At 61.7% G+C, this 12594-nt stretch overlaps 1 protein-coding gene across 24 annotated transcripts in view; it reads left to right on the top strand.

Moving 5' to 3' along the window:
- The window catches only part of TMEM94 (transmembrane protein 94), a 39692-nt gene that overhangs the window by 23229 nt on the left and 3869 nt on the right, over positions 1-12594 (top strand). For 6 of the 24 annotated variants that reach the window (XM_089317952.1, XM_089317951.1, XM_089317954.1 and 3 more), the window contains 21 exons: positions 2831-2950; positions 3356-3483; positions 3695-3831; positions 4928-5130; positions 5785-5936; positions 6275-6377; positions 6661-6747; positions 6903-7061; positions 7339-7395; positions 7668-7772; positions 7920-8084; positions 8318-8527; positions 9056-9371; positions 9622-9795; positions 10100-10202; positions 10296-10513; positions 11168-11349; positions 11432-11570; positions 11811-11926; positions 12056-12155; positions 12471-12579. In XM_089317952.1, coding sequence (XP_089174078.1) covers positions 2831-2950; positions 3356-3483; positions 3695-3831; positions 4928-5130; positions 5785-5936; positions 6275-6377; positions 6661-6747; positions 6903-7061; positions 7339-7395; positions 7668-7772; positions 7920-8084; positions 8318-8527; positions 9056-9371; positions 9622-9795; positions 10100-10202; positions 10296-10513; positions 11168-11349; positions 11432-11570; positions 11811-11926; positions 12056-12155; positions 12471-12579 — 3083 coding nt within the window. The remainder of the gene's footprint in view (positions 1-2830; positions 2951-3355; positions 3484-3694; positions 3832-4927; positions 5131-5784; positions 5937-6274; positions 6378-6660; positions 6748-6902; positions 7062-7338; positions 7396-7667; positions 7773-7919; positions 8085-8317; positions 8528-9055; positions 9372-9621; positions 9796-10099; positions 10203-10295; positions 10514-11167; positions 11350-11431; positions 11571-11810; positions 11927-12055; positions 12156-12470; positions 12580-12594) is intronic. The other 18 variants (XM_089317953.1, XM_051838428.3, XM_089317943.1 and 15 more) reach the window with 13 other exon arrangements.

Below are 12594 nucleotides of genomic sequence, written 5' to 3'. Positions count from 1 at the left end.
CCGGTGAGAGGGCTGGACACCCACATTTTAAAAAGCTCCAGGTGTTTCTGCTACAGTTTTGAGTTTTGTTTGCCGATCCCTGATTAAGATATAATTGGGCGGGGGTGGGGGAGGGGCACGTGTTAAAATGCCCCCAGGGACACCCGCGTCCCCTATTGGAGTGCCTGGTTTGAGCCTGGTTTGAGCCTGGCTCCATCTCCAATCCACCCTGGCAGACAGTGAGCCGGTGGTGGCTCAGGTACCTGGGTCCTTGCCACCCACGTCATGGGAGACTGGATTGGGTTCTGTGCTCCTGGTTTTGACATGGCCCAGACCTGGCTGTTGTAGACATTTGGGGAGTGAACCAGTAGGTGGAAAAATCTCTCTCTGCCTCTCTGCCATTCAAGGAAAATGAAAATAAATTTTAAAACAATTTTAATGATTGCAAAAATCACATTTAAAAAGACATCATTGGGATCAGTGAAGCTACGTGTTGCTTCCTTCCTTCCCTGAGCTTGTGTGCAGGCACGGTCTTAGCAGTTGAGGAATGGGGGGGACACGTGGAGATGGAAGAGTTCAGTCCCTGTTTTCAAGAACTTTGCAGTCTAGTGAGAGAGCCAGCGGTGTGTGAGTCCAGTTCCCCCAGGTGCAGGCTGAGCCAGCCGCCTCCATGCTGTCGGAGCGCACGCTTTCCCTGAAGTGCAGCCCTGGGTTTTGGGACAACATCCCTGCAGAGGTTATGTCTCAGCTAAGACTTTATTTTTTTTTAAGTTTTTTTTTTTTATGTACTTGAAAGGCAGAGTGATAGAGCTTTTCCATCCATTGGTTCACTCTCCAAATGGCCGCAACAGTTATGGCTGGGCCACGCCACAGCCAGGAGCCTCGAACACTATCTGTGGGTGGCAGGGGTCCATGCACTTGGGCCATTCTCTGCTGCTTTCCCAGGCGTATTAGCAGGGAGCTGGGTTGCAAGTGGAGCAGCCGGGGCTCCAACTGGCACTCACGTGGGATGCTTAACCCCCTGTGCCACAATGCCAGTGCCTGAGCAGAGCCTTGAAGGAGAAGCAGGAGCTGTCTAGGGTGAGCAGTGTGTTCTCACCCAGAGATACTTGCAGGCCTAGAACTCGAGCTGCAGCCCGGCACGTGGGGGGACCGTCAGGCAGAGGCTGGGGACGTGAGCGGCCCCCAGAGGCCTCACACTACAGGTGCAGGGTCTGGGCTGGGTTTTTAAGGTAAAGGGCGTGTTTGCTCTGCTGGGGTGCTGGAAAAGGCAGTAGCTGGGAGCTGGAACTGGGGTGGGAGGAGGGCCAGCGTCTGGGGTGTTGCAGAGTGGGCGTAGCTGTGGGAGGAGAGGTGATGCTTGCGGCAAGGGCCAGCTGGGATTCAGGTGAAACGGCGACGGGGCAGTTCAGTAAACGTGGCTCGGCTCCACTGTGCTGGTGGGCAGGCCTAAGGTGAGGTTGCCTAGGAAACATACAAGCGTTGGAAGCTGACTCAGAATGGACTGTGGGAGGGGAGGAAAAAGGAGCGTCACACGAGGCGTGGGTCTCACAGAGCGGGAGGGCACAGGGGTGGCGTGGCTGGTCCTGTGTCCTCTGGGGCCTTGTTCACCCCACGTCCCCACCCCTTGTGTGGTGCCCGGAGAGCGCGGTGGACTTGCTGCATGGCCCATCCCTGGGAGCGGCCCTCTTGTCAGATGCTATGTCCTTCCTAGCATTTCAGTGTTACAACAGTCTTTCTTTTGTGAAATGGTGGTGACAGAATATTGTTGGTTTTTTTCCTTCGTGTCTTCCTAGGAACAATAAAAAGCTCTGGGATAGTTCCCCCTCCCCATTAAAAATATATATGTGGTTTGAAATCTAGAAGACGAGCATCCTTGAGATAACAGGGAGGGCGGTGGTGGGAGTGGTCTGAGGAGGCAGGGAGACTGCTGATGGCGCCGGGTAGAGAATCGAGCAAAGGTGAATCGAGAATTCCGGGTGGAAGCGAGCAGTTAGCCACATGGCTAAATTGCTGGTTAGGATGTCCACATCCCGTATTGGAGAGCCAGGATTTGCTACCTGCTCCTGGTTCCTAACTCCAGCCTCTCAGCATTAGCAGACCCGGGGAGGACTCAGGTGATGGCTCCACATGGGAGACTTGGCCTGAGGTTCTGGGCCCTGGCTTCAGCCTGTCCCACTCCTGGCCATTGTGGGTATTTGAAGAGTAAACCAGTAGATAGGAGCTCCCTCTCTCTGCCTCTCTAATTAATAATTTTTATTTTTTATTATTTATTTATTTATTTTTGACAGGCAGAGTGGACAGTGAGAGAGAGAGACAGAGAGAAAGGTCTTCCTTTGCCGTTGGTTCACCCTCCAATGGCTGCCGTGCTGCAGCCGGCGCACCACGCTGATTCGATGGCAGGAGCCAGGTGCTTCTCCTGGTCTCCCAAGGGGTGCAGGGCCCAAGCACTTGGGCCATCCTCCACTGCACTCCCTGGCCACAGCAGAGAGCTGGCCTGGAAGAGGAGCAACCAGGACAGAATCCGGCGCCCCGACTGGGACCAGAACCCGGTGTGCCGGTGCCGCAAGGTGGAGGATTAGCCTAGTGAGCCGCGGCGCCGATCCAAATTAATAATTTTTAAAAAAAATTTTAAAAAAGATTTGAGTAGAGAGGGTTTTTTCCTTTTTGTTCAGTTTGTCTTTAGTGAGTAGGGGGCTGTGCACTTGAACATTTTGACCTGGATGTCGCTATCCCTAGGAGACGAGAGAAGTGAGAATCAGCCAGGGCTGGGGAGGTGCAAGGGACAGGTCTAGCGTGCAGTGACACAGGGTCCCCAGGGAGATGCTGAGCCCTGCCTGCCTCCCTGCAGGGCGACCCCCCCTTGGCCCTGGGCCTGTCCACCCAGAAGGCCCTCAGCATCTTGAAGGAACAGCTGGAGGCGGTGCTGGACGGACACTTGAGAGAGCGGAAGAAATGTCTCACATGGAAGGTGAAGCGTCTTACGTGAAACAGCTCGGGTGGAGAAGTGGCTAGCGCTGGGTGGGTTGGCAAAGAGGCAGGAGCGGGGTGGCGGGAGATGCCTTCCTGGGGCTGTAGGCACCCTGACCCACGGGCGGGCGGCGTGACCCCACGGAGCTTCCCGACCCTGCTTGCTGCAGCAGCCCAGCATACTGGACCCCAGCTAAGGTCAAAGGGAGAAGACGGGGCAGCTGTGGGGGCTGGGGAGAGTAGGGGCCTGTGAGAGGCCGCTCACTCCTCCACCGGCCCTCCCCAGGAGGTGTGGAGGCGTAGGGGCCCGTGAGAGGCCGCTCACTCCTCCACCGGCCCTCCCCAGGAGGTGTGGAGGCGTAGGGGCCCGTGAGAGGCCGCTCACTCCTCCACCGGCCCTCCCCAGGAGGTGTGGAGGAGCAGCTTCCTGCACCACAGTAACCGCTGCTCCTGTTTCCACTGGCCGGGGGCCTCGCTCATGCTGCTGGCTGCGCTGCTGCTGCTGGGCTGCTATGGTGGCCAGCCGGCGGGGAGGTGAGCAGGGCGCCCGGGCCCCACGGCAGCTCCCCCCGGGGCTCTGGGAGGGGCCGCCACCATGGGCTCCTGGGCCCTTGATGGAGACCCAAGGCCGGGGTCAGGGAGCCCGAACCAGATGTTCTTTTCAGAAGGGACCAGGGTGGGAAGGGGTTGTCGGGGACCCTGGGGCCAGAGATGCCCTGTTAACATGCCCACCGCTCTGAGGCAGCCCCGGGGTGGAGCTGGTGAACGCCTCGGCGCTGTTGCTGTTGCTGCTCCTCAGCCTGGTCCTCACCGGGCGGCAAGACCGGCTGAAGCGTCGGGAGGTGGAGCGGAGGCTCCGAGGGATCATTGACCGGATCCACGGTGAGGCCAAGGGCAGTCCTGCCAGGGGAAAGGCTCCCTGGGAGGCGGTGGGCCCCGAGGGCTCTCTTCACGTGCCCCAGCCCGGAGCCCCAGCGCCCAGGGCTGCCTGTGGTCAGCTCTCCAGAGCTGCTCTCTTGGGAGAGTTGGAAGGATGCGCCACCTTTAATTAATTAATTAGTTAATTGAAAGGCAGACTGATAGAGGGAAAGTGGGAGAGACAGAGATCTCCATCTGCTGTGATTCCCCAAATGCCCGCAATAGCTGGGGCTAGGCCAGGCTGAATCCAGGAGTCGGGAGCTCCACCCTGGTTGCTCACGGAGTTGGCAGCACGAAGCATCTGGGCCCTGATCCTCTGCCTACCGTGCGTGCTCGCAGGATGCTGGATTGGAAGCGCGAGTGGCCAGGACTCAAACCAGGCGCATGTGGGTTGCTGGAGTGGCAGCACCTCCCTCTAGGTCTTCTGTTTACACAGCAGTGAGAGTTTGTTCCGAAGGAAGACCCTACCCTCCGGGAGCTCAGAACCACCCGTGGCTCCCGCTGTTCATCTGAGCCTGCTCAGATGTGGCACGTGGCTTCCCAGAGCCTCTGCCACAGGCCCCAGCCTTCCTCAGCCTCCCTTCTTACTGTTCATCCTCATGACTCCAGACCCCTGGGTGCTAACCTGCCTCAGTGCCTGCGTCCCCCTGTTCTCTGCCCAGTGAGCTGCTCCAACTGACAAACTGGCCTGCTCCTCCTCCGGGAAGCATCTTAGATTGGCCGGGCGGCTGGTTTGCTCCCTCTCCTTACTGCCGCTTCACCCAGGTCTTTGTTAACGTCCTCAACAAGCGCTTGCCAGGCCCAGTGCCTGGAGTGTGGCTCCTGTGGGGCAAGGACCGTGTCGCCTTCCCTCATCCCCTTGCAGGCCCTCGGCGATGCTTGTGAAGTGTATTTGAACAAGAAGGGGTGCAAAGACTAAGGCGTCAGGTGTTGAGAGGAGGAGGAGGTCCCCGGGCTTTGTAGCATTCGACGCCGGGCCTGGGTCGATGCAGACGAGCAGTGATGCTGTGGGTCTGGCGCTGGGGTGAAAAGCCGTTTCCGTTCTCTCCCTTTTCCTCAGATGCCCTCAGGGACGGCAAGGAGATCAAGTGGCCAAACGCCATGTACCCAGACCTCCACATGCCCTTCGCGCCATCCTGGTCCCTGCACTGGGCCTACCGGGACGGACACCTGGTCAACCTGCCAGTCAGCCTGTTGGTAGAAGGAGACATCATAGCTCTGAGGCCTGGCCAGGAGTCGTTTGCGTCTCTGAGGGGGATCAAGGTAGCCCGCAGCTGTCCTCCTTCTCCGGATCCGCAGGCAGTGGTGGTGGTGTGGGGGAGGGACACCCCTGGGCTTGACCCTGAAGCCTCTGGCCTGTGCATGGGCTTTGTGGCAAGGCCTCCTGGGGCACCTCCTCCCCCTCATGGTGTTCTCTCCGGTCCTCAAGCACTATGAAGCCAGCCCTACACAACTGTGCTAACAGCCCGCTCCTAGCCCTGGGAGGCAGCTACACTTACACTGGAGTGGCCAGCCGGAGTAGCCTCCACAGGGCCTGCCATCCCCACGCCCCTACTTTTTTATTTTAAAGATTTATTTATTTGAAAGGCAGAGTTACAGAGGGAGTAAGGAGAGACAGAGATCTTCCATCTACTGGTTTGCTTCCCAAATGGCCGCAGTGGCCAGGGCTCAGCCAGGCTGAAGCCAGGAGCCAGGAACGCCATCCAGGTCTCCCTTATGGGTAGCAAAGGCCCAGCGACTTGGGCCATATTCCGCTGATTTTCAAGGCCATTAGCAGGGAGCTGGATTGGAAGTGGAGCAGCCAGGACTTAAACTGGTGCCCACGTGGGATGCGGGCGCTGCAGATGGTGGCTTAACTCCCTGTGCCACAGCGCCAGTCCTGCTTCTCATCCCCTTGCCGTCCTCTCGCTGCCTCAGGATGACGAGCACATCGTCCTGGAGCCGGGGGACCTGTTCCCTCCTTTCTCCCCACCACCCTCGCCCCGGGGAGAGGTGAAGAAGGGTCCCCAGAACCCCCAGCAGCACCGGCTCTTCCGTGTCCTGGAGACCCCCGTGATTGACAACATCAGGTAGGGAGGCTGCCCCACCCCCGTCCTCTCCCCAGGGCATCCTGTGGGGAAGGCAGGGGCTGGCAAGGACGGCGCCTCGGTCACCCCCAGGCTCTTAAGGACAGACGTCGCCTTAACCTCTTGGGAGAATTCTAGGGTGGGGGCAGTGCCAGGCGGAACTCAGGACAGTCGGAGGAGCCACAGCTCCTCTTCAGCCAGGGCTAGGGCGGCCCAGGACACTGGAGGGCTGGCTAGTGCCCAGTGAAGCTAAATCTGGTGTAGAGGTCCAGGATCCTTCCGCTGTGTGGGTTTCTGGCCTCTCCCATTAGCAGGGCTCTGAGAGTCACCTCTCTCTGCAGATGGTCCCTGGACATGGCCCTGTCACGCCCAGTCACTGCTCTGGACAACGAGAGGTTCACGGTGCAGTCCGTGATGCTACACTACGCTGTACCTGTGGTCCTGGTGCGTCGCAGGCAGGCTGCAGGGGGCAGGAAGGGGGCTGGACTCGGGGAGCCCTGGGGCCAGATCCAGGTGGGCGTGCAAGTGAAGGCACAGGGGCTGGAGGAGTGACGGGAGGGGGCGCGGAGCCTGGCTGCCTCAGGAGGGGGCGCGGAGCCTGGCTGCCTCAGGAGGGGGCGCGGAGCCTGGCTGCCTCGGGAGGGGGCGCGGAGCCTGGCTGCCTCAGGAGGGGGCGTGGAGCCTGGCTGCCTCATAGGCGAGGGGCTGACTGCTGCACTCCCCCCAGGCTGGCTTCCTCCTCACCAATGCCCTGCGCTTCATGTTCCACGCCCCCGGGGTCACCTCCTGGCAGTACACCCTGCTCCAGCTACAGGTGAGGACTGCCCCTTCTTCGCCCTCTCTGCAGCCCAGGGGTCCCCCAGGCTTCTGCCCAAGAGCGCCTCCTCCCCTTCCTTTCCTGCCCCCCAGACAGTGGCCCCTCCCCACCCAGGGGTGGCCACGTGGCCAGGGCAGCCCTTCCCTCCCCAGGCCAGCAGCTCTTGGAGCTGCCGTGTGGTGCGCCCCTCCCAGGTGAACGGCATGCTGCCCGTCCTGCCCCTGCTCTTTCCGGTCCTCTGGGTTCTGGCGACTGCCTGTGGAGAAGCCCGTGTCCTGGCCCAGATGAGCAAGGCCTCGCCCAGCTCCCTGGTAGGTTGTTCCAAGACGTCTGGCTGAGAGCGAGCCAGGGAACCGAGGGCAGAAGTCCAGTCCCCACCTTGGGCTGTGTGTGCGGGAGGCCCGGGGACACTCCCTGGGCTGGGGCCCTCGGCACCCTGAGGAGCCTCCAGCCAGGCCCGAGGGCGGGTGAGCGTCCAATGGGTCAGGGCTGCCTGGTGCCCTCCACCACAGGGTGGGAGCCTTGCCCACATGGAGGCCCTCACGGAGGTGGCTTTCCCTCACTGAGGCTCGCGTTCTCTCTGTGCAGCTGGCCAAGTTCTCGGAGGACACCCTGAGCAGCTACACGGAAGCCACCTCCTCCCAGGTGTGCTGACCCAGAACAGGTTCTGCCCCAGGCCCCCGTGGCCTCCTGGGGTCCCTCAGGCCCCTTCCCAGAACCCTGGGGTTCCTTTGGGCCTCCAACTGGACTCCTGAAACCCACCCCCATCTACCCTAAGCTGGGCCTGTCCCCTTAACACATGGTGCCATGCCCCAGACAAGGGCTTCTCCGCCCCAGTTCCAGGCACTGTCCCTGACTTTCCCAGAGTTTGGCTCTAGAGCCCCCAGTGGCCTTGCCGACAACCTCCGTCCCCCCAGGAGATGCTGCGCTGCATTTGGGGCCACTTCCTCAGGGTGATCCGGGGGACGTCGCCAACACTGAGCCACAGTTCCAGCCTGCTGCATAGCTTGGGCTCCGTCACGGTGAGCAGGGCCGTGCGGGGAGGAGGTGCTGCCACCCCGGACCCCTGTCTGGATGGGTCTGGCTTGTCCATCTGCCCATCCAGAGTAGCCCCGGGCATGGTGGGCCTGTCCCAGCCCCCTTCCCAGTCTCCACCTATCTCCCTGCAGGTGCTGTGCTGCGTAGACAAACAGGGGATCCTGTCGTGGCCAAACCCCAGCCCGGAGACTGTGCTGTTCTTCAGTGGGAAGGTGGAGCCCCCTCACAACAGCCACGAAGACCTCACGGACGACCTGTCCACCCGCTCCTTCTGCCATCCTGAGGTTGAGGAAGAGGTACGACTCCCGTGGGGCTGACTGTGGGCCATGCTGTGTGGCCTTGGAGCCTGGTCAGTGGCCTTGGGGAGGGTAGGGTTTGGGGGGAGAGGAGGCTTCTGGCGCCCTCGGGCTAGGCGTCTGAGCCCTTGAAGTGCAGCACTGAGGGCCCGGAACTGCCTGCCCAGCCCCCGGGCCTGCGGGCGTGTCGGGCCCCTGGTCCTAGGCCTGTGCTCCCTCCCTGTTCTCCTCAGCCCCATGAACGAGATGCCCTCCTGGCTGGCTCCCTGAGCAATGCCCCACACCTTTCCAACGAGCAGGAGCGTGGTGACCGGACTGGCGATGGTCCCAAGCCCCCCGAGCCCTACCCTCACCACAAGATGTACAGCCGCAGCAAACACCCGTCCGGCTCCAACGTGAGCTTCAGCAGGGACACCGAGGGCGGCGAGGAGGAATCCGTCAAGGTGAGAGGAGGGAGGCAGAGCTAGCAAGCAGCCTCCTGGGCCCTCCAGCCGTCCTGGCCTCCCCTGGACCTGAAGGAACATGGACGTCACGGCCCCCGGCCTCCCGGCGTGGCCAGCAGGTTGACTTCCTGAGGCCTTGCCCGAGCCCTGTCTGTGACTTGGGCCCGCTCCCTCCAGCTCTCAGCGACGGTCCCGGGCCTCCTGATCAGACCGTGTAAACACTCAACGCCAGGGCTGATCCCGACAGCATCCCCTGGCTGGAAAGAGGCCCTGCTGTTTGCTCGCTGCCTGGCCATCCCTCGTTCCGGTGCCGCCAGTGCCATTGGCTCTAGGTGCTGGTGTCGGGAGTTAAGATGCGTGGAGGCGGGGCTTTGCGAGGGCCAGGAGGGTGGGCATGGGCGCTGTGTTTGAGGAAAGGGGTCCTTTCTGGGCCGGCGTCGGGCAGCAGAGGAAAGGAGCCCTCTGCCTACTGGGAGGACGGTGGATGCAGGGCCTGCCCTCACCCCCTCCCCCCCATGGCCCTTGCAGGCGCAGCCTGGGACAGAGGGTGACCCCTATGAGGCAGAGGACTTTGTGTGCGACTACCATCTGGAGATGCTGAGCCTGTCCCAGGACCAGCAGAACCCCTCCTGCATCCAGTTCGATGACTCCAACTGGCAGCTGCACCTCACTTCCCTCAAGCCCCTGGGCCTCAACGTGCTGCTGAACCTGTGCAATGCCAGCGTCACCGAGCGCCTGTGCCGCTTCTCAGACCACCTGTGCAACATCGCACTGCAGGAGAGCCACAGCGCCGTGCTGCCCGTGCACGTGCCCTGGGGCCTCTGCGAGCTGGCCCGCCTCATCGGTAGGCGCTCACAGGCAGGGTGACTAGGAGCCCAGCCCTGACTCCTAACGACCCAGCCCCAAGCTCTGTCCGCTCTTTGGCTTCCGGTCGTCCCCTTCAGTCAAACACTGCTGCGTGTGAAAGTTGCCCCATGGTTGGGTGAAAAGGGGCCAGGCACCAGTCGGACCAACGGGGTCCTCCCGGCTTTGAGGGGACTGGAGGGCTGTGAGCCTCCGCCTGGGGGCCCTAAGCTCCGGCCCTCGTCCTGCAGGTTTTACTCCTGGGGCCAAGGAGCTCTTCAAGCAGGAGAACCACCTGGCGCTGTACCGCCTCCCCAGCGCCGAGACGGCGAAGGAGACCTCCGTGGGGCGGCTCTCCTGTGTCACCAAGCGGCGGCCTCCCCTCAGCCACATGATCAGCCTCTTTATCAAGGACACCAGCACCAGTGAGCCAGGCTTGGTGGGGGCCGTGCCCTGCCCTGCCCGTTTCTCGGGAGGACGGGGCAGATGCAGGGGTTGCACTGAGGACCAAGGCTGGGATGGAGGTGACCACGAGGGACGGGTTGTCCAACGAACTGGAATCTAGTGTGCACTGCCAGCCCGAGGCGTTCCCTCGGGGCCTGTGACCGTGAGGCCTGGGCATGACCTCTGTCAGGGGCTCCTCAGCACCTTATCAAGGTGGCAGTGTGCACCTGGTGGTCAGCGGGAGGGGCCCTCAGGCTTGGCTTTTTCTTTACGCTGCCCACTCAGGCACAGAGCAGATGCTGTCCCATGGCACAGCTGATGTGGTCCTGGAGGCCTGCACAGACTTCTGGGATGGCGCTGACATCTACCCTCTCTCAGGCTCTGACAGGTGGGTGAGCAGCTCCCTGGCCCACCTGCCCAGCTCGCAGGCCTGTGGCATTTGGGGACCGCTCGTCTCACTCCCACCCTGCTCCCCTGGCAGAAAGAAAGTGCTGGATTTCTACCAGCGAGCCTGCCTGTCTGGGTACTGCTCCGCCTTCGCCTACAAGCCCATGAGCTGCGCTCTGTCCTCTCAGCTGAACGGCAAGTGCATTGAGCTGGTGCAGGTGCCCGGCCAGAGCAGCATCTTCACCATGTGCGAGCTGCCCAGCGCCGTCCCCATCAAGCCGAGCGCCCGCCGCAACAGCTGGAGCTCTGACGGTAGCACAGGCGCCTGCCCGAGAGGGCCGGGCGCTGGGGCCGGGCACCACTGGGAGCACCGCTCAGGGACCAGCACGCCAGCCATGGCTCTCACCAGCTGGTGACTTTGGGGCCTCTCTCATTTCTTTTCTGTAAACAGAAAAGCTCTAAACAGATACAAAGGGAAATGCTTTCTTGGAAGGTCAGAGCAATTGTACATTTATAGAGAGTTAACCGCATCAGACTCACACGAAAGCCTGGGTCGCCGACACTGTTAGGTGCAGGGACTCGGAGGCCCTCTCCCACTGCCACGCTGCCCAACACACACTCGCTGGGTCTTAGGAACCCAAGCGACTGTGAATGGAAGCTGAGGGTGGGGCTGGTCCTGGAGCCCTGGAGCAGGGCTGGGTGGGAACTGTGGCCACGCCGTGCCGTGGCTCCCTGGTGTGGCCACCTGACTGATGAGTCCCTTCATTGTCTTTTCTCCTGTGTCTTGGCTGTGTGTGCGCGTGGCTGTGTGTGTGTGTGTGTGTGTGTGGTCCCCTGGGGCCTGCGTGATCATGATTTGGGTGTGGCACCTGCGTGTGTGGCCCCGGGCTGCCTCCTGGAATCTGCCGGTTCCCGGGTGTCCTGGCCGCGTCCTGGCCGGCCTCTGTGCCTTGTGCCTGCCTGAAGAAGGGATCGGGGAGGTGCTGGAGAAGGAAGACTGCATGCAGGCCCTGAGTGGCCAGATCTTCATGGGCATGGTGTCCTCCCAGTACCAGGCCCGGCTGGACATCGTGCGCCTCATCGACGGGCTGGTCAATGCCTGCATCCGCTTCGTCTACTTCTCTTTGGAGGATGAACTCAAAAGCAAGGTAGGTGGCTCTCCCTCTGCTCTCCCTGCCCCTTTTCCTCTCGGGCTTGGGCCTGTCTGCCCACTGCCATCTACTCACACAGGTGTTTGCAGAAAAGATGGGTCTGGAGACAGGCTGGAACTGCCACATCTCCCTCACGCCCAATGGCGACATGCCTGGCTCCGAGATCCCCCCGTCCAGCCCCAGCCACGCAGGCTCCCTGCATGACGACCTCAACCAGGGTGAGGGCAGACGCCTGTTTTGGGAAGGGGTCAGAGGTTTCTTTTCCCTCCTTGGAGCCTCCTTAGATCCACCCCGACAAGTACATTCCCTTGGAAAATGGCCCTACTGTCCCTGCGTTAGCCAGCAGTCAGCGGAGAGGGGTGACCTGTAGGCAGGAAGTACTGTGGATCCGCAGGGCATGGGAAGCCCCTCCCCCGGAAGGCTGACCCCCAGGTGGGGGCGGGCTCTGATCCCCACAGTGTCCCGGGACGATGCAGAAGGGCTCCTGCTCATGGAGGAGGAGGGTCACTCGGACCTCATCAGCTTCCAGCCTACAGACAGCGACATCCCCAGCTTCCTGGAGGACTGCAACCGGGTACAATGGCAGGATCTGTCCCCTGCACCCCTGGAGTGGTGCCGGCTGGCCCAGGGACAGAGAGGAGGGAGGAGGGACAGCAAGTGAAGGCAGATCCTGAGTCTGAGGCTACGTCTCTGCTCGCGCCAGGCCAAGCTGCCCCGGGGCATCCACCAGGTGCGGCCCCACCTGCAGAACATCGACAACGTGCCCCTGCTGGTGCCCCTCTTCACCGACTGCACCCCTGAGAGTGAGTGCTGTGTCTGTGGGCACTCGGGCACCCGGCCCCTTCTGCTGAGCTTGGCCAGGCTCCCCCTGGGCTCCTTGAAGGAGATACGGTGTTCCCATGCACGGAGTGGAGAAACCTGGGCTGGGGAGTCGAGTTTGCCTAGAGCTGTGGGCTCGCCCGCACTAGACAGAAGTGACAGTGTTCCCGTGGGGTGGGGTTGTTCCCAAGAGGAGCCTGTCTCCCGCTGCCTCCTGCTCTGCTGTCCCATGCGTGTCTGCCCCGAGTCCCCCTGGGGTTCCACCTGCCTGACTCCCGTGCCCTCCCCGCTGCCCCCAGCCATGTGTGAGATGATAAAGATCATGCAGGAGTACGGGGAGGTGACCTGCTGCCTGGGCAGCTCGGCCAACCTGCGCAACAGCTGCCTCTTCCTGCAGAGCGACATCAGGTCAGGCGGGCCCCT

The sequence above is a fragment of the Oryctolagus cuniculus genome, chromosome 17, assembly GCF_051225735.1.
Source record: "Oryctolagus cuniculus isolate XC-2025 breed Fujian yellow rabbit chromosome 17, ASM5122573v1, whole genome shotgun sequence".
NCBI classification, from domain to species: Eukaryota; Metazoa; Chordata; class Mammalia; order Lagomorpha; family Leporidae; genus Oryctolagus; species Oryctolagus cuniculus.
Note: the sequence above shows the minus strand (reverse complement) of the source record. Positions and strands in the feature narration are given on the sequence as shown.